Source organism: Antedon bifida, chromosome 7 (assembly GCF_963402885.1).
Source record: "Antedon bifida chromosome 7, ecAntBifi1.1, whole genome shotgun sequence".
Taxonomy (NCBI): domain Eukaryota; kingdom Metazoa; phylum Echinodermata; class Crinoidea; order Comatulida; family Antedonidae; genus Antedon; species Antedon bifida.
In genome coordinates this window covers 25192050-25212112 of record NC_136232.1, presented here as the reverse complement: position 1 = coordinate 25212112, position 20063 = coordinate 25192050, and the positions used below count along the sequence as shown (strand labels likewise).

Sequence of the window (20063 nt, the reverse complement as noted above, 5' to 3'; positions counted from 1 at the left end):
TAATGTTATATAAAATCTTTGGAAATTACCTATTGTAAAATAAGACAGACATATACATGATCTAATATGTCAACCTGGTTAAAGATCATGCTATGAGATAATTACCTTTAAAAGCAATTGAGAGGTACTAATAGATAATGATGAGACAGTTTGTATGTATGATTACATACAAGGAAGGAAGAAGATGATAAATACAAAATGTTAATGACCCTTCGTTGGTTACGAGGTCAATTAGGTGTGTTTCTTTCTGTATTTGTTAGTAGGATTACTCAAAAAGTTATTTCCCGATTTTAAAGGATGGTTTCATAGCTGTATGAGAACATGTGATCCAATTTTCATATGCCTAGGCGGTGGTTTGCGCTCTCTTAGTGCCCTTCTAGTTTCATAATACAGTCTATTTCAAACTTATTGCTTTTGTTTTAAGTTTTAAGAAATAATTTTACAAAGTTATTAAACAAGAACTCCACAGTTATATATTTAAATCAGTTTTAATACAAATTGTAGCATAATAGAAAATTACTAAATATTTTTTTGTTCTCATTTTTTATGACAATTGGAAGCAAAAATGTCAAAGATGGATTGTTCTTACATTTATATAAACTTGTACATAAACACTATAGCTATTATATTTTGTTATTTTATATAGTACATGGCTAAGTTGGCTAAAAGTTTAAAAACCAGAATTATCTAAAAAAGTTCATAAATTTGTCTCCAAAATTAAAAAAAAACTATTAATAATAATATAATATCTAGAAAACTATACATTTTAAATTTTGATTTGATTTTTTTTACGCCACGCATACATATAATACATTTGAGTAGTGTAACATTAAATATTAAAGATATTTTATTAAAATATTTATTTCTATTAACATTCACATTTCTATTTTTTTTGTAAATTGTTTCCCAACAACAAGAGTATTAATGACTTAAACTCTGCTAGTTTCGTCAGGAATGTTAACATAGTTTGTGTCATCGCTGTCATCAACAATTTCAATGTAAGGTTCATTACATGTAGTGTCCTGTGGATATGTCAGTTTGGCATCGATGGTGGTCATATATTTCCAAGTACCTGACATGACCCCTGAACTCTCACCTTCTTCAATATCTGGAATAGTTTCATATGCTGATGACTTTTCATTTGTATCAATAGTTTGTAATATTTGATATTCATGTTTGATATGTTCTTCAGGTGCTTTGTAACCTTCTTCCTGTATACCACTCTCCTCAATATCAACATAGTCCAGCTTTCCATCATCTTTTATGTTCATTGTTTGTAATGTTTGATAATCTCTTCTGACATGTTGTTCTGGTACTTGGTATCCATCTTCTTGTCTGCCTCTCCTCTCAGCAACAACAGTGTCATCATAGTCAGTGGCTTGATTTCTCTTATACTTGCAGTAGCAAAGCACGATTACAACAACGACAATAATGACAACTATGCTTAATCTGATAATATTGTTGTTTATTATTTTATCCTTTTTGTTAAACAATGGAATGATCATTGATTTAGATACTTTTCCCAAAATATTTTCTGCTTCACATGATATTTCCATCTCTGAACCAACCTTTGGCAATTTATTAAATTTGAAACTTTCACTTGAAATCGTAAAGTGATCTTCTGGAATACTAGATTCCACAATCCAGACTGTTTCATTAACAGATGGTCTAGCCTCTGCAGTACAGATGTATTCCAGTGGTGATATTTGTGTGATGTTAATCTCTGGTTTGTAATTGACAGTGATTGGACCAACAGAGCAGTTTCTAGTTTCATTTGTTCCAATTCTTAGTGATTCACAAATATAAATTGCATTATTATCCTCTTTTGTTACAATTGAAGTGTGGTAAAGAGTTGAGGATATTAAATTGGAAGGCAGGATTTGTCCTTTTCTTGATTTCAAATATGTTGTACTAATATTGTTGCTTGCAGAATCTGGAAGACATGCAATAGTTAATATTTGATGTCCAGATGTATACATTGTCCCATGAAACAAACAATTTGGCTTAATAAATGAATAAATTATTACTTTTGACCTGGAAGTATAGTATTTACCGGCTCTATACATGATACACTGAAATTGTTTTGTAATAGTGTTATTATCTTCAAAATCAAGCAAGTTACTTTCTGGTATAACAATATGTAGAGTAAAGTTATTGCCCCCACTAAGGAGAGAGAATTTCCAGTTGTCGATAGTTATGTTTTCGACTTTTCTTCTGTCATTGGTGAACCAAGATGCTAATTGGACTTGCTGAGTGTTTTCTAAGACACACGGCAGCGTAACATTTTGTCCAGAGAATGTCTTCACTTCTTTTGGTGGTTTAACAACAAACTGTGCTGCAACAAATGAAGTCAGTACAAACAACAAAATCAATAAACTCACAATATATGTCTTAAACGTCATATTTTCAGTTTTAGAAAGTCCTGGTCACAACTGTATAGATGTCTAATAACCGTAATATTTTCAGTTTAAGAAAGTCCTGGTCACAACTGTATAGATGTCTAATAACCGTATAGAAAGATGTTTAGAAAATGTTTGTAGTTTCCGCAGATATAAGAACTTTTCTAATACTGTTGCAACAACTTTATATTCTTTTCCTTTTCAGTATTGACAATATCCAACTTGTTTCTTTAGCTTTTTTTGTCAGCATAGATTTAAAAAATTGTTTCTTCCAGCACTTTTGATGAAACTCAAATTTCAAATTGTTTGATTTATTTTGCACAGTAGTGTTGACTGAAGTCTGACAGTCTAAAGTAAATTATTATCTGTGTTGCTTATCTGTGTTGATTTCCGTACCACGTTTCTGTAATGGTGTAACCGATATACCATAATTTGGTAATGTTTCCTATGTATACATAATTTTCGTTATCAACAGCAATATATTGATGTACCAATCTCTTTTATTATCTGCTAAATTATATACTATGCAAACTTTTATACCACACATATCAAAGTGATGCATTGTGGGATTTCAAGTCCCTTCTTTATCTTTATTTAAAAAAAATTAGCATGGTTGGAATCCCTTCAATCGTATTAGTTTATGTACAGTGCTTAGAGGTTTCACAACATTAGGCACTATATAAATCCAGGATATTATTATTATTATCCTCTTTTATATAAGAATAGATAGCAAATAATATATGAATGTTTTATAAATTTCATATAAACACTTTAAAATGTTGAAATGCTTTGATTAAATGAATAAAGATGTAATGTCCCCCAAAAAGATTAATGAAATTAGACTTTAAATGGGCCATTTTGTAGTTTTTAAATTACAGATTTTTTCAGGTAAATAATTTGTTTCCCGTTCAATGTTTGGTCAAAGTGAGTAAACTATATGTGACATCAAAATGGCATAACAAACCAATGTTTTTTTCAGGGGGACAATGTATCGTTGTCATCAACAATTTCAATGTAAGGTTCATCACATCATATTGCCTTCACATGTATTTCTGAACTGACCTTTGGCTGTTAAAACTCAAATTCTTATTTAAATCAATAAAAGTAATTTCCTGAAACAATGTTTCATGAATAATAGACGGTTGTCATTGTAACTATGTAACTCAGAATATTAATGTTACATATCCTTAAAGTTCAAACATTTATATACAGGTAATACGTTCTTTTACCTTTTGTTTGACTGGACATGTACACTTAATGTGGAATAACCCATTTCTTCCTAACATGAGGCTTATTGACATAAACTACATTAGTTGATGTGTTTTCTGTACTTTGATCATGAATATTGTTTGTCCTATCTTCATGTTCATTAACAATTTCCATATAAAGTTCTTCACATTCAGCTCCTGTACATTGTTGTACACCAGGATCATTGACGTAAACTCTATCATCAGATGTATTTTCTACATCAGGAATGATATCATAATCTGTGTCATCTGTTGTGTCAACAGTACCTTCAGCATAATCTACAATTTCCAAGTTTTGTCCTCCATGGTTATAATTAATAGAGGTCATGTCTGTTAAAGTATCTGGTATGACCCTTGCACTGTGAAATTTGTCAATAGTGAGATTAGATTTATCAATGGTATCATTGTTAGCAACCATTGTTTTTGATTTAATCAATTGGTAAATCTGACTGGTACTTGTTTCTGGTATCTGATATCCTTCTTCTTGTCTGTCTTCTCTTTCAGGTACAGTGGTATCATCATAGTCATTGGTTTCATTTTTGTAATATTTATGGTAGCAAAGTACAAGTAAAATAATGAGTACAAACAAACAAGTAACAATTCCTAAAGGGATAAAGTAGAATATACAATTGCTGTTGTCTATACATATGTCAACAATAGCACCAAATGAAATTATTATTATCAAACAACACAGTAAACTCACAATATATATCTTAGACATCTTGTGTACAACAAATCAACAAATTCCTTCTCACAATAGATAAATTGATTTTAGCGATTATAACATTTTGAATTGCTGTAACAACTTTATATTCTACGCAATTTCCAAATAAGAAGTGTTATTTCAAGTAGTAGAGCGTTACTTTAGTTTCTATTAATCATTTATTTTGGTTTCTATCATCAACATACATTATGCCTGTTCCACCTTGAATCATATGTTTAATGAAAAATGATTGGAACAATTTAAAATACATTTGGACAAGTATAATAAACTCAATATAGGACTTTTCTTCAGTATACAGTAGAACCCTGTTAAGGGCACATAATATACAGTAAAGTACTATTTAAATGTTTATTTACTACAAAGTTCGCAAATTATTTATAATTTTATATCAATTATTGTTTCCTAATTATTAACAGTGTATTTTACACTCTGATCAGGGAAATGTTTTTTATCATCATTGTCATCAATAATTTCAATGTAAGGCCATGCAAGTTCACCATCAATAGTGGTTATGTATGCTGATGTATCTGGTATCTTCTGGTACTTGGTATCCATCTTCCTGTCTTTCACTTCTCTCAGCAACAACTGTATCATCATAGTCCAGCTTTTCATCATCTTTTAATGTTTGATAATCTTGTCTGACATGTTCTTCTGGTACTTGGTATCCATCTTCCTGTCTTCCACTTCTCTCAGCAACAACGGTATCATCATAGTCCAGCTTTTCATCATCTTTTAATGTTTGATAATCTTGTCTGACATGTTCTTCTGGTACTTGGTATCCATCTTCCTGTCTTCCACTTCCCTCAGCAACAACGGTATCATCATAATCCAGCTTTTTATCATCTTTTAATGTTTGATAATCTTGTCTGACATGTTCTTCTGGTACTTGGTATCCATCTTCCTATCTTCCACTTCTCTCAGCAACAACGGTATCATCATAGTCCAGCTTTTCATCATCTTTTAATGTTTGATTATCTCTTCTGACATGTTCTTCTGGTACTTGGTATCCATCTTCCTGTCTTCCACTTCTCTCAGCAACAACTGTATCATCATAGTCCAGCTTTTCATCATCTTTTAATGTTTGATAATCTTGTCTGATATGTTCTTCTGGTACTTGGTATCCATCTTCCTGTCTTCCACTTCCCTCAGCAACAACTGTATCATCATATTCCACCTTTTCATCATCTTTTAATGTTTGATAATCTTGTCTGACATGTTCTTCTTGTACTTCTCTTATCTCAGAAACAACGGTATCATTAGAGTCAATATTAATGGCTTGACTTCTTCTAAAAATGTATTTACTGTACCAATACAAAATGGCAACGATGGCAATGACATTACCAACAATGCCTAAGAGGAGAAAGTAGAATAGAACATTTCTTGTTATGTCTTCCTCCTTATTGTTTTGTTCAAGGAATGAATTTGCGTCTTTTGAAGGAAAAGTAGGAAGCTGGGCAGAAACAAATAAAACTAAAAACAAGAAAATCAGAAAACTCACATCATTAGACATCTTATGTTTTGAAATCAAGAAGCTTTTTTTATTTCCAAGTTTAAGAAAGTTCAAAATGCAATGCAGCAGCTACTTTATATCCTTGTCATCCAATACCCATTGATTAAATAGTTTCTTTCCTTTTAGTAAAACATGTCTTAAAATATAATATGATATCCTTTAATCTATGTTCATAAAACTGTGAAATATTTCCAAAGCAGTATATTACTTGATACAGTATGTCTGTAATGTACCCATGGTGTAACCAATACACTCACAGTTTCCTTAATTTGATAACTTATGATGGTTTTATTTACACTATAACATCCTTATTATCTTCTTAAACCCTACAAAACATCCTTATACCACTTAAATTCAGAAAGTTTTTTTTTAAAGAGAATTAACTACTCTATTATACGAACAAATTAATTTGAAATTACTATATATAAGATATCAATATTCTAACATTTTAACCTGGTTAAAGGTGACATTTACGATTATTACAGTTGAATGCAGTAGTATATTAGTAGTGAGTCTATAGTTAGTAGATAACGTCAGTGAGAGTATATTTATATTTTTTTTCACATGACAATATTTAGAAGGAAGTAGATATTAATAAACACATCGTACAGTATTGTTGGTGTAATAACAGTAATAATTTCTATCTCAAAGTTTATAGCTTATAAGATGTTTAAAGAAATAGTTTTTAAAATATTTAAATGATTGATTGCATATATTAGAAAGTTTTAAAATTGCATAAATGCATAGTTTACAATTTACATTAGTAAAATATTTTTATACTGTTATTCATATGTTTGGTGAATTGTTCTTTAATTAGGTGAAAGTTACCGACATTTCGTGAGCTCTCAGTTCACATTCTCCAAAGAAAAATCCTAAAAATAATAGAAACCACATGGTAATCATTTCTTATTTTGCTTAATTTTTTGTTTCCTAACACGAGGATTATTTACATAAACTCTACTTGTTGACAAGTTTTCTACATTCTCATCAGGAATGTTAACATAATGTCTGTCATCAATAATTCCAATGTAAGGTTCATCGTATACAGTCTCTTGTGCCAACCTACCATCAATAGGCGTCATGTATTCTGATGTAGCTGGATTGACCCCTAGGTCATTTGATGGAATACTTTCATAAACTGGTGCATCTTCATTTGTATTCTTTGGTAGTAATGTTTGATATTCTTGTCTGACATGTTGTTCTGGCACTTGGTATTCATCTTCCTGTATTATTCTTCTTCTCTCAGCATTAATTGTGTCGTCATAGTCCGTATTACTGGCTTGATTTCTCTTATACTTGCAGTAGCAAAGCACAATTACAACAACAATAATAATAGTAGCAACAATGCCTAATATGATACCATTGGAATACTTTTTTACCACACATGGCAGCGTAACATTTTGTCCTGGCAATGTCTTCACTTCTGTGGGTGGCATTACATCAAACTCAACATCAGCTAATGAAGTCTTTATAATCCACAAAATTAGCAAACTCACAATGTTATACATCTTTACCGTTTTAAGTTAAGCCAAGTCTTGGTTCAAACTGATTAATTGGATTGCAGATTGTTCTATAGCTCACTATGTCGGTCGGTAAACAAACTCAATTAGTGCACGCGACTGCAGCCATGTATATGGCCTTGTTCTTCAAAATATAAGTTCTTCCAAACTATTATAGTCTTCTGTTACAGTTAATACAGTGTTGTCCAAATCCTTAAAATTATGTTCACTTTTGCAAACCGTGTTAAAAGTACAGTATTCAATGCAGTTATATTATTATCTGTGAAGATGTTTGTACATATATATATATATATATATACGTTAAGTCTGGAAAAGAAGTAAAAACTACAGTTTGGTCTCTATGATGTAACATGTATTTTTCAATCACAAGTTTCATTATAAAAACAACAATGTTTTTACAGCAATCATAATATCCTTAAAACAAAAGTTTTTTAACCTTGGATATATAGAAAGTGTTTTATTATTACAACAGTACTAGAATAGTTCCAAAATAATATATGATTACAAATGGATATTTCTTACTTTCTTAAAACAATCTTACAGATTATGATTATCGTATTTATTCGAATAAACGTCGTGCTTTGAATAACCCCCACCCCCTCAAAAAAACATCCCCCGCCCCCATAGACCATCATTTGGAATAATACATATATTCACAATATTGTATTACAACACATTTCTATTTGTACTAGAATTCATTGATTGACATAATCTACAATTTACCAAGCTTTTTGATACTGTATCAAAAAATAAAAATAAACGGCTCCCACGAATGGCTCCCACGAATAAACGCAAAACCCAGGGCGCTTATCCAAATAATTACAGAGTATCTAGACATAAAGTAATAGTTATTAGTAAAATATTTTTAAAATGTTTATTCTTTAAGTTTATACAAGACTCACATGGTAATCATTTCTTATTTTGCTTAATTTTTTGTTTCCTAACACGAGGATTATTTACATAAACTGTACTTGTTGACAAGTTTTCTACATTCTCATCACGAATGTTAACATAATGTTTATCATCAATAATTTCAATATAAGGTTCATCATATACAGTCTCTTGTTGCCATGCCAACCTACCATCAATAGTGGTCATGTATGCTGATGTATCTGGATTGACCCCTAGGTCATTTGGTGGAATAGTTTCATAAACTGGTGCATCTTCATTTGTATTCATTGTTTGTAATGTTTGATAATCTCTTCTGACATGTTGTTCTGGTACTTGGTATTCATCTTCTTGTCTTCCTCTTCTCTCAGAAACAACTGTGTCGTCATAGTCAGTGGCTTGATTTCTCTTATACTTGCAGTAGCAAAGCACAATTGCAACAACAATAATAATAGTAGCAACAACACTTGAGATGATAAAGTAAACTATATCACTGTCAAAATCATTTCCGGTTATTTCTTCCTCCTTTTTGTTGAACAATGAAATGATCAATGACTTTGATAATTCTCCCAAAATATTGTCTGCTTCACATTTTATTTCCATGTGTGATCCAACCTTTGGCAGTTCAGTAAATTTTAAAGTTCCATTTGAAATACTAAAATGATCTTTTGGAACACTAGATTCCACAATCCAGACTATTTCATTAACAGGTGGTCTAGCCTCTGCAGTACAGATGTATTCCAGTGGTGATATTTGTGTGATGTTAATCTCTGGTTTGTAGTTGACAGTGATTGTACCTGTTGGCTTAATACCTTTTTGAATTATCACTTTGGAATTAGCATTTGATAATATATTTACTTGTTTACTAGTTACTGAACACTGAAATGTTTTTGTAACAGTGTCATCATCTCCAAAATCAATCTTGTTACTTTCTGGTATAACAATATGTAGAGTAAAGTTATTGTCCTCACCAAGGAGAAAGAATTGAAAGTTGTCAATAATCCTGAAGTTGTGTCGTCTGTTATATGTAATTGTTTTTTTGTCATTTCTCTTTTTGAAAAACCAAACGACTGTTTGTTTAGTATAATAGTTTTCTATGACACATGGCAGTGTAACATTTTGTCCAGGGTATGCTGTTACGTCTTCTGGTGGTTTAATCTCAAACTGTGCTGCAACAAATGATATAAATAACAAAATAAGTAAACTCACAATAGACATCTTCAAAGAGTCGGCAAATTCCTGTTAATAAGTTGATAATAAGAAAACTACAGAATTTACCCAGATGGTGGAAAAATGTGAAATGTTAAAACAACGTTGTATCCTAACTTTCAACTAACCAGCACTGTCAGTTTGGAGTTTTTATAGAATCCTTATTTTCTTCCAACATCCGAGACAATTTCCAGTTTGCTACTTTATGATGAAATTGATGTTTAGTTTTTACAAAACGGATTTTCCTCAACTTTATAATCTTGTACTTTCCAACAAACAGGATTAAGGAAAGTTTCGGTCTGGTAATAAAAAGTTCTGAATTCCAACAATTTTGATAAATTGTCTCCTCTTAAAATATGTGTCAAATCCGTTGAATAATATTTACTTTTGCACACCAGTGTTAAAAGATGTCAAGTAGAGAATTCAATGCAGTTGTATTATTTGGTAGAGTATAGAGTATCTGTATTTCTTGGTGTATATCCTGTTGATTATTCAAGGTCCTATGACGTAACCTGTACTTGTATTTTCCAATTGTTTGCTTTTACTCTATCTATCACAAGTTTCATTATAAAAACAACAACCATGTTTTTATAGAAACTACAATATCCTTATTACTTTCATATCCCTGTATATCCTTAAAAAAAGGGGGGCTCTGAGCTCAGATAGAGAAAGTGTTTGTATGATGAAAGTGCATTATTACTGAATTGTACTAAAATAGTTCCACAAAAATATATTATATGTCCTTTACGATTAGAAATGGATATTCGATGGCTTTCCTGAAAATGAAAATGAAAAATAATTGAATACAAATATCTTAATATTGGAAATTTGTTATTAAGCCCCATTTAGTGCTGGGTTTATTTTAAGTTGTTAGTCCTATTTGTTTTGCTTAGCATCATAGAATAAACTTTTAATTAAAGAATCAAGTACAGGATTCTAATTCTTATTACTGTGTATTTCATTTTATATAGTTTATTGGAGAAAAGAAAAGAAAATGAATTACAAGCAGCATTCAACACAGAACTTCTTTTATTATCTAACGAGTTTACAGTTAGATTCAAAATTAAGAAAACTTCAGAGTGTTTTCAATATAATATAAAGAAAGAAAAAAAATTATTTTATTATAAGTTTACAAATATGTGTGAAAAAGGTACTAGTTTCTATTTGACATTGTTTTTTTAATTCAAGAATTATTTTGATGGTTTAAGTCCAACTCTCTGATGATCAGAAACATTTTCTTCCTTGTCACCAATTTCTGTGCAAGTGTCATCATAGTTTTCTGGATGTTGAAAATAGCTAGGCCTACTATTCACTATGAGGCTGAATGCCTTTACCTCTTCTGGTGGTCTAATATCAAATTCAACAGTAGATGCAAATGAAATCATTATAGATAACAACATTAGTAAACTCACAATGTTATACATCTTTACCGTTTTAAAGTTAAGCCAAGTCTTGGTTTCAACTGATTAATTATTCTTAGTAATTTATACAGATGTTTTTCTTCCAAATATAAACATTTCACCAACTTTAATTGTTATTGTCCAATTCAACTATACAACGTCCATGGATTACCAGAAGTGAATTCTTCCACTACATTTGATTGATATATTTGATCTTCTGTGTTAGTGAAGCATTGTCCAATTGCTTCAAAGTATGTTCACTTTTGCACACCATGTGTAAAGCTGTCAAGTGCTGTATTCAATGTAGTTACTGGTAGATCTTTAAAGATGTTTGTATTTTATTGAAAGTCCTATATTGTAACTGAATTGTTTCCTCATAGTCACAGATTTCATTATAGCAACAACCACCAACAACAGCAGACATACATATCCTTATTGTTATTACTTTTGATTTCTGATATATCCTTTAAACAACAGTTTTTTGGGTTTTTTTTTAAGCTTAGTATAAAAATTGACTTAAACAATAGTACTAGAATAGTTTCAATGATTGGATGTAAATAATTTACAAAGTCCATAGTTCTTATAGAATAATAACAGTGTTAAAGTGTTTATTCTGCTTTCTGATTTTGCTTAATTTTTTGTTTCCTAACACAAGGATTATTTACATAAACTCTACTTGTTGACAAGTTTTCTACATTCTCATCACGATTGTTAACATAATGTTTTATCATCAATAATTTCAATGTAAGGTTCATCACATACAGTCTCTTGTTGCCATGCAAGTTGACCATCAATAGTGGTTATATATGCTGATGTATCTGGATTGACCCCTATGTCAATTGGTGGAATAGTTTCATAAGCTGTTGCATCTTCATTTTTATCATTTGTGTTTAATGTTTGATAATCTAGTCTGACATGTTCTTCTGGTACTTGGTATCCATCTTCTTGTCTTCCTCTTCTCTCAGCAACAACTGTGTCAATATAGTCCACCTTTTCATCATCTTTTAATGTTTGATAATCTTGTCTGACATGTTGTTCTGGTACTTGGTATCCATCTTCCTGTCTTCCACTTCTCTCAGCAACAACTGTGTCAATATAGTCCACCTTTTCATCATCTTTTAATGTTTGATAATCTTGTCTGACATGTTGTTCTGGTACTTGGTATCCATCTTCTTGTCTGCCTCTTCTCTCAGCAACAACTGTGTCAATATAGTCCACCTTTTCATCATCTTTTAATGTTTGATAATCTTGTCTGACATGTTGTTCTGGTACTTGGTATCCATCTTCTTGTCTGCCTCTTCTCTCAGCAACAACTGTGTCAATATAGTCCACCTTTTCATCATCTTTTAATGTTTGATAATCTTGTCTGACATGTTGTTCTGGTACTTGGTATCCATCTTCCTGTCTGCCTCTTCTCTCAGCAACAACTGTGTCAATATAGTCCACCTTTTCATCATCTTTTAATGTTTGATAATCTTGTCTGACATGTTGTTCTGGTACTTGGTATCCATCTTCTTGTCTGCCTCTTCTCTCAGCAACAACTGTGTCATCATAGTCCACCTTTTCATCATCTTTTAATGTTTGATAATCTTGTCTGACATGTTCTTCTGGTACTTGGTATCCATCTTCCTGTCTTTCACTTCTCTCAGCAACAATGGTATCATCATAGTCCACCTTTTCATCATCTTTTAATGTTTGATAATCTTGTCTGACATGTTGTTCTGGTACTTGGTATCCATCTTCCTGTCTTCCACTTCCCTCAGCAACAACTGTATCATCATAGTCCACCTTTTCATCATCTTTTAATGTTTGATAATCTTGTCTGACATGTTGTTCTGGTACTTCTCTTACAACGGTAATATTAGAGTCAATATTAATGGCTTGACTTCTTTTAAAAATGTATTTACTGTAGTAATGCAAAATGGCAACGATGGCAATGACATTACCAACAATGCCTAAGAGGAGAAAGTAGAATAGAACATTTCTTGTTATGTCTTCCTCCTTATTGTTTTGTTCAAGGAATGAATTTGCGTCTTTTGAAGGAAAGGTAGGAAGCTGGGCAGCAACAAATGAAACTAAAAACAAGAAAATCAGAAAACTCACAACATTAGACATCTTATGTTTTGAAATCAAGAAGCTTTTTTTATTTCCAAGTTTAAGAAAGTTCAAAATGCAATGCAGCAGCTACTTTATATCCTTGTCATCCAATACCCATTGATTAAATAGTTTCTTTCCTTTTAGTAAAACATGTCTTAAAATATAATATGATATCCTTTAATCTATGTTCATAAAACTGTGAAATATTTCCAAAGCAGTATATTACTTGATACAGTATGTCTGTAATGTACCCATGGTGTAACCAATACACTCACAGTTTCCTTAATTTGATAACTTATGATGGTTTTATTTACACTATAACATCCTTATTATCTTCTTAAACCCTACAAAACATCCTTATACCACTTAAATTCAGAAAGTTTTTTTTTAAAGAGAATTAATTACTCTATTATACGAACAAATTAATTTGAATTACTATATATAAGATATCAATATTCTAACATTTTAACCTGGTTAAAGGTGACATTTACCATTATTACAGTTGAATGCAGTAGTATATAGTAGTGAGTCTATAGTTAGTAGATAACGTCAGTGAGAGTATATTTATATTTTTTTTCACATGACAATATTTAGAAGGAAGTATATTAATAAACACATCATACAATTGTTGTTATTGTAATAACAATAATAATTTCTATCTCAAAGTTTATTGCTTATGAGGTGTTTAAAGAGATAGTTTTAAAAAAATATTTAAATGATTGATTGCAGATAAATAAAATTGCATAAATGCATAGTTCACATTAGTAAAATATTTTTTTTATAATGTTATTCATATGTTTGGAGAATTGTTTTTTAATTAGGTGAAAGTTACTGAATTTCGTGAACTCTAAGTTCACATTCTCCAAAGAAAAATCCTCAAAATAATAGAAACCACATGGTAATCATTTCTTATTTTGCTTAATTTTTTGTTTCCTAACACGAGGATTATTTACATAAACTCTACTTGTTGACAAGTTTTCTACATTCTCATGGAATTCTCAGGAATGTTAACATAATGTTTGTCATCAATAATTCCAATGTAAGGTTCATCGTATACAGTCTCTTGTGCCAACCTACTATCAATAGGCGTCATGTATTCTGATGTATCTGGATTGACCCCTAGGTCATTTGATGGAATACTTTCATAAACTGGTGCATCTTCATTTGTATTCTTTGGTAGTAATGTTTGATATTCTTGTCTGACATGTTGTTCTGGCACTTGGTATTCATCTTCCTGTATTATTCTTCTTCTCTCAGCATTAATTGTGTCGTCATAGTCCGTATTACTGGCTTGATTTCTCTTATACTTGCAGTAGCAAAGCACAATTACAACAACAACAATAATAATAGTAGTAGCAACAGTGCCTAAAATGATACCATTGGAATACTTTTTTACCGCACATTCTGTGGGTGGCATTACATCAAACTCAACAGCAGCTAATGAAGTCTTTATAATCCACAAAATTAGCAAACTCACAATGTTATACATCTTCACCGTTTTAGAGTTAAGCCAAGTCTTGGTTCCAACTGATGAATTGGATTTTGAGTAATTTATAAAGATTGTTTTTCTTCAAAATATAAGTTTTTCCAAACTAAGTCTTCTGTTACAGTGTTGTCCAAATCCTTTAAATTATGTTCACTTTTGCACACCATGTTAAAATCAAAGTACAGTATTCAATGCAGTTGTATTATTATCTGTAAAGATGTTTCTTGTACATCCTACTATATTATTGAAGGTCCTGTGATGTAACATGTATTTTGTCAATCACAAGTTTCATTATAAAAACAACAACAATGTTTTTACAGGAATCATTAGATCCTTAAAACAAAAGTGTTTCTAACCTTGGATATATAGAAAGTGTTTTATTATTACAACAGCACTAGAATAGTTCCAAAATAATATATGATTACAAATGGATATTTCTTACTTCCTTAAAACAATCTTATATGCTATGATATGATTATCTAATTTTTTCGAATATTAACATCATACTTTGAATAAACTCCCCCCTCCTCCTTCGAAAAAACATCCCCCGCCCCCATAGAACATACATATATACACAATATTGTATTAAAACAAATTTGTATTTGTACTAGAATTCATTGATTGAAATAATCTACAATTTACTAAGCTTTTTGATACAATGTTTACTGTATCACTTCTTAATAATAATTGTGTTGTATTTTTGTTCTATCTAGATGGAAATTTATTTGATTATACATGTTACCATTATTACACTACAAAAAATAAATGCCTCCCTCAAATGAACACAAAACCCAGGGCATTTATTCGAATAATTACAGAGTATCTAGACATAAAGTAATAGTTGTTATTAGTAAAATATTTTTAAAATGCTTATTTAAGTTTCTAATACAAGATTCGCATCATTTCTTATTTTGCTTAATTTTTTGTTTCCTAACACGAGGATTATTTACATAAACTCTACTTGTTTATTATTCAATAATTTCAATGTAAGGTTCCTCACATACAATCTCTTGTTGCCATGCAAGTTCACCATCAATAGTGGTTATGTATGCTGATGTATCTGGATTGACCCCTAGGTCATTTGATGGAATAGTTTCATAAGCTGTTGCATCGTCATTTGTATTCATTGTTTGTAATGTTTGATAATCTCTTCTGACATGTTCTTCTGGTACTTGGTATCCATCTTCTTGTCTTCCTCTTCTTTCAGCAACAATGGTATCATCATAGTCACTAGTACTGGCTTGATTTCTCTTATATTTGCAGTAGCAAAGCACAATTGCAACAACAATAAACACAGTTCCAACAACACTTGAGAGGATAAAGTAAACTATACCACTGTCAGACTCAGGTTTTATTATTTCTTCCTCCTTTTTGTTGAACAATGAAATGATCATTGACTTGGATTCTTCTCCCACAAGATTTCCTGCTTCACATGATATTTCTATTTCTGAACCAACCTTTGACGGTTCAGTAAACTTCAAAGTTCCATTTGAAATAGTAAAGTGATCTTCTGGAACACTAGACTCCACATTCCAGACTGTTTCATTAACAGGTGGTCTAGCCTCTGCAGTACAGTAGAATTCCAGTGGTGATATTTGTGTGATGTTAATCTCTGGTTTGTAGTTGATAGTGATTGGACCTTTTGAGCAACTTCTTGTTTCATTTGTTCCAATTCTTTGCGATTCACAAATATAAACTGCATTGTCATTCTCTTTTGTTACATTTGAAATATGGTAAAGAGTTGATGATTCTACATATGAAGGCAACATTTGTCCAGTTCCCGATATCAAATTTGTAGTTATGTTTGATTTAGAATCCGGAAGACAGCCAAAAGTTAGTGTTTGTCCAGACGTATAAGTAATGTCATTAAATAAACAAATTGGTGTAACAAATTTCTTTATTGTCATCTTTGAAATTGAGTAATATATCTGATTATTATTAGGTGGTTTTCTAGTTATTAAACATCGAAATTGTTTTGTAACAGTGTCATCATCTTCAAAATCAATCTTGTTACTTTCTGGTATAACAATATGTAGAGTAAAGTTGTTGTCCTCACCAAGGAGAGAGAATTGCAAGTTGTCAATAGTTGGGGTGTTGAGTTCTCTATTATGTGTAATGACTTTTCTTTGTTTCGATTTGATGTAATCCCAATAGACATCTTGGACCGTTGAATAGCTAGCTATTACACATTGCAATGTAACATTCTGTCCTGAGAATGCCTTTATCTCTTTTGGTGGTCTAATATCAAATTCAACAGTAGATGCAAATGAAATCATTATAATCCACAAAATTAGTAAACTCACAATGTTATACATCTTTACTGTTTTAAAGTTAAGCCAAGTCTTGGTTCCAACTGATTAATTATTCTTAGTAATTTATACAGATGTTTTTCTTCCAAATATAAACATTTCACCAACTTTAATTGTTATTGTCCAATTCAACTATACAACGTCCATGGATTACCAGAAGTGAATTCTTCCACTACATTTGATTGATATATTTGATCTTCTGTGTTAGTGAAGCATTGTCCAATTGCTTCAAAGTATGTTCACTTTTGCACACCATGTGTAAAGCTGTCAAGTGCTGTATTCAATGTAGTTATTGGTAGATCTTTAAAGATGTTTGTATTTTATTGAAAGTCCTATATTGTAACTGAATTGTTTCCTCATAGTCACAGATTTCATTATAGCAACAACCACCAACAACAGCAGACATACATATCCTTATTGTTATTACTTTCGATTTCTGATATATCCTTTAAACAACAGTTTTTTGGGGTTTTTTTTAAGCTTAGTATAAAAATTGACTTAAACAATAGTACTAGAATAGTTTCAATGATTGGATGTAAATAATTTACAAAGTCCATAGTTCTTATAGAATAATAACAGTGTTAAAGTGTTTATTCTGCTTTCTGATTTTGCTTAATTTTTTGTTTCCTAACACAAGGATTATTTACATAAACTCTACTTGTTGACAAGTTTTCTACATTCTCATCACGATTGTTAACATAATGTTTTATCATCAATAATTTCAATGTAAGGTTCATCACATACAGTCTCTTGTTGCCATGCAAGTTCACCATCAATAGTGGTTATATATGCTGATGTATCTGGATTGACCCCTATGTCAATTGGTGGAATAGTTTCATAAGCTGTTGCATCTTCATTTTTATCATTTGTGTTTAATGTTTGATAATCTAGTCTGACATGTTCTTCTGGTACTTGGTATCCATCTTCTTGTCTTCCTCTTCTCTCAGCAACAATGGTATCGTCATAGTCAGTGGCTTGATTTCTCTTATATTTGCAGTAGCAAAGCACAATTACAACAACAATAAAAACAGTTCCAACAACACTTGGGAGGATAAAGTAAACTATAGGTATATCACTGTCAGACTCGGTTTTTATTTCTTCCTCCTTTTTGTTGAACAATGAAATGATCATTGACTTGGATTCTTTCCCCAAATTATTTTCTGCTTCACATGATATTTCTATTTCTGAACTAACCTTTGGCAGTTCAGTAAATTTCAAATTAAGTCCATTTGAAATACCGGTAGTGAAATTATCTTCTGGAAAATTAGGTTCCACAATCCAGACTGCTTCATTAACAGGTGGTCTAGCCTCTGCAGTACAGATGTATTCCAATGATGATATTTGTGTGATGTTAATCTGTGGTTTGTAGTTGACAGTTATTGGACTGACAGAGCAACTTCTAATTTCATTTGTCCCGAGTCTTTGTGATTCACAGATATAAGTAGCATTATTATCTACTTTTGTTACAATTGAAGTGTGGTAAAGAGTTGAGAATATTAAGTTTGATGATAAGATTTGTCATTTTTCTGATTTCAAATTTGTTTGTATGTCTGAATTAGAATCAGCAAGACAGCCAAACTTTAATGTTTGTCCAGATGTATAAACAGTCCCATTAAGTAAACAAATTGGTTTAACCCCTTCTCTGCGTATACCCGGTACTACCGGGTATAAACAAACGTCGTTGAAATACGTATACCCGGTAATACCGGGTATGGGCAAAACAATTATTTAATCGTATTTGCCTATAATATATAGCACCCTCTATATTCTTTCGATGAACTTGAATATTTTTGCAAGTCATTAAAAAAATTTTCCAGCAAAAAAAACGGCCCTCTATAGTTGTATTATCGTCTTGAAAATAATGCGCCCTCTATAGTTAATTAATTATATATAGTATAGTATATATAATAGTATTTCTATCTTGGAAAGTTGTTTTGAGTAGCGTAATGGCGGCAATTTTGAAAGTAACAAAAATTTACCAGCCCCAATAGGGCAACATCGTGTTTATCACAACACCCAAAAAAAAAATTCTGAAACAATAGTTAGATTTTGTACTATAGTGAATTTTTGGAAACTGTCATTATTTTCACGATTTTGCCCCAAAACTTTGATTTGTGCATAATTTTTATAAAACAATCAAAATAATTCAATTTGTTTTAATATTTTTATTTGTTATACGTATCTTCATCAATATCCAGTTGGAAAAACGTATTCCATAAGAATTCTTATAAAAAATATAGTTTTTATCATTGATTCGATAAAAAACAAGAAATCCAAAATACCTGTAATGACGTCACATGACGTCATCAATATGCAAATTACTTTTTTTTTTATACCTAACTGTAGACTAACCCTTTGCCCATCACACACCACAAAAATAATTACACAATTATCTCAATTAGTATTTTTTTGCAATTTATTAAAATATCATATGTTTTTCTTAAATATATATTACGCACAGAGGTAGGAATAATGCTCCGCAGTGAAGGGGTTAATAAATGTAGATTGATTAATTGTCACTTTTGATGTAGCTCTGAATATGATATTTTTGTTCTGTGTACTAGTTACTGAACACTGAAATTCCTTTGTAATAGTGTCATCATCTCCAAAATAAATCTTGTTACTTTCTGGTATAAAAATATGTAGAGTAAAGTTATTGTTTTTACCAAGGATTGAGAATTTCAAGTTGTCAATAATCTGGAATTCAACTTCTCTATCTGTGTAATTACTTCTTTGTTGTTGTTATTATTTGTCCTTATGGAAAACCAAATTACTGTTTGGTTTGTATAATAGTTTGCTATGACACACGGCAGTGTAACATTTTGTCCAGGGTATGCTGTTACTTCTTCTGGTGGTTTAATCTCAAACTGTGCTGCAACAAATGATATAAATAACAAAACAAGTAAACTCACAATAGACATCTTCAAAGAGTCGGAAAATTCCTGTTAATAAGTTGATTTTCAACTAACCAGCACTGTCAGTTTGTAGTTTTTACAGCATCCACCTTATTTTCTTCGTGAACAATTTCCAGTTCGCTATGACAAGACGATATTGATGTTTTACAAAACAGGTTTTCCTCAACTTTATAATCTTATATTACATAGCCTATGTAAATACGTGAACGTGATTGGTTGAAACTGCATCACATGACTACCACTGCGAGGATCGTAAATCGTATATATCCTCGAGAACGATGATATTGACTGAGTAATTTTCGCGTAATTATCGTGTCCCTGTCATTAATCATATAAATTCTCGAGTTCGATGATATTGA

General features: G+C 31.1%; 2 protein-coding genes across 2 annotated transcripts in view; one reads left to right on the top strand and one right to left on the bottom strand.

Annotated features, from left to right (window-relative positions):
• Positions 1-16756, bottom strand: part of LOC144848300 (uncharacterized) — a 45919-nt gene extending 29163 nt beyond the window's left edge. The window contains exon 1 of the mRNA XM_078705016.1: positions 15472-16756. Coding sequence (XP_078561142.1) covers positions 15472-16756 — 1285 coding nt within the window. The remainder of the gene's footprint in view (positions 1-15471) is intronic.
• LOC144848795 (vacuolar protein sorting-associated protein 26B-like) overlaps positions 1-20063 on the top strand; it is a 79693-nt gene that overhangs the window by 47709 nt on the left and 11921 nt on the right. The gene's annotated exons all lie outside the window — the stretch shown is intronic.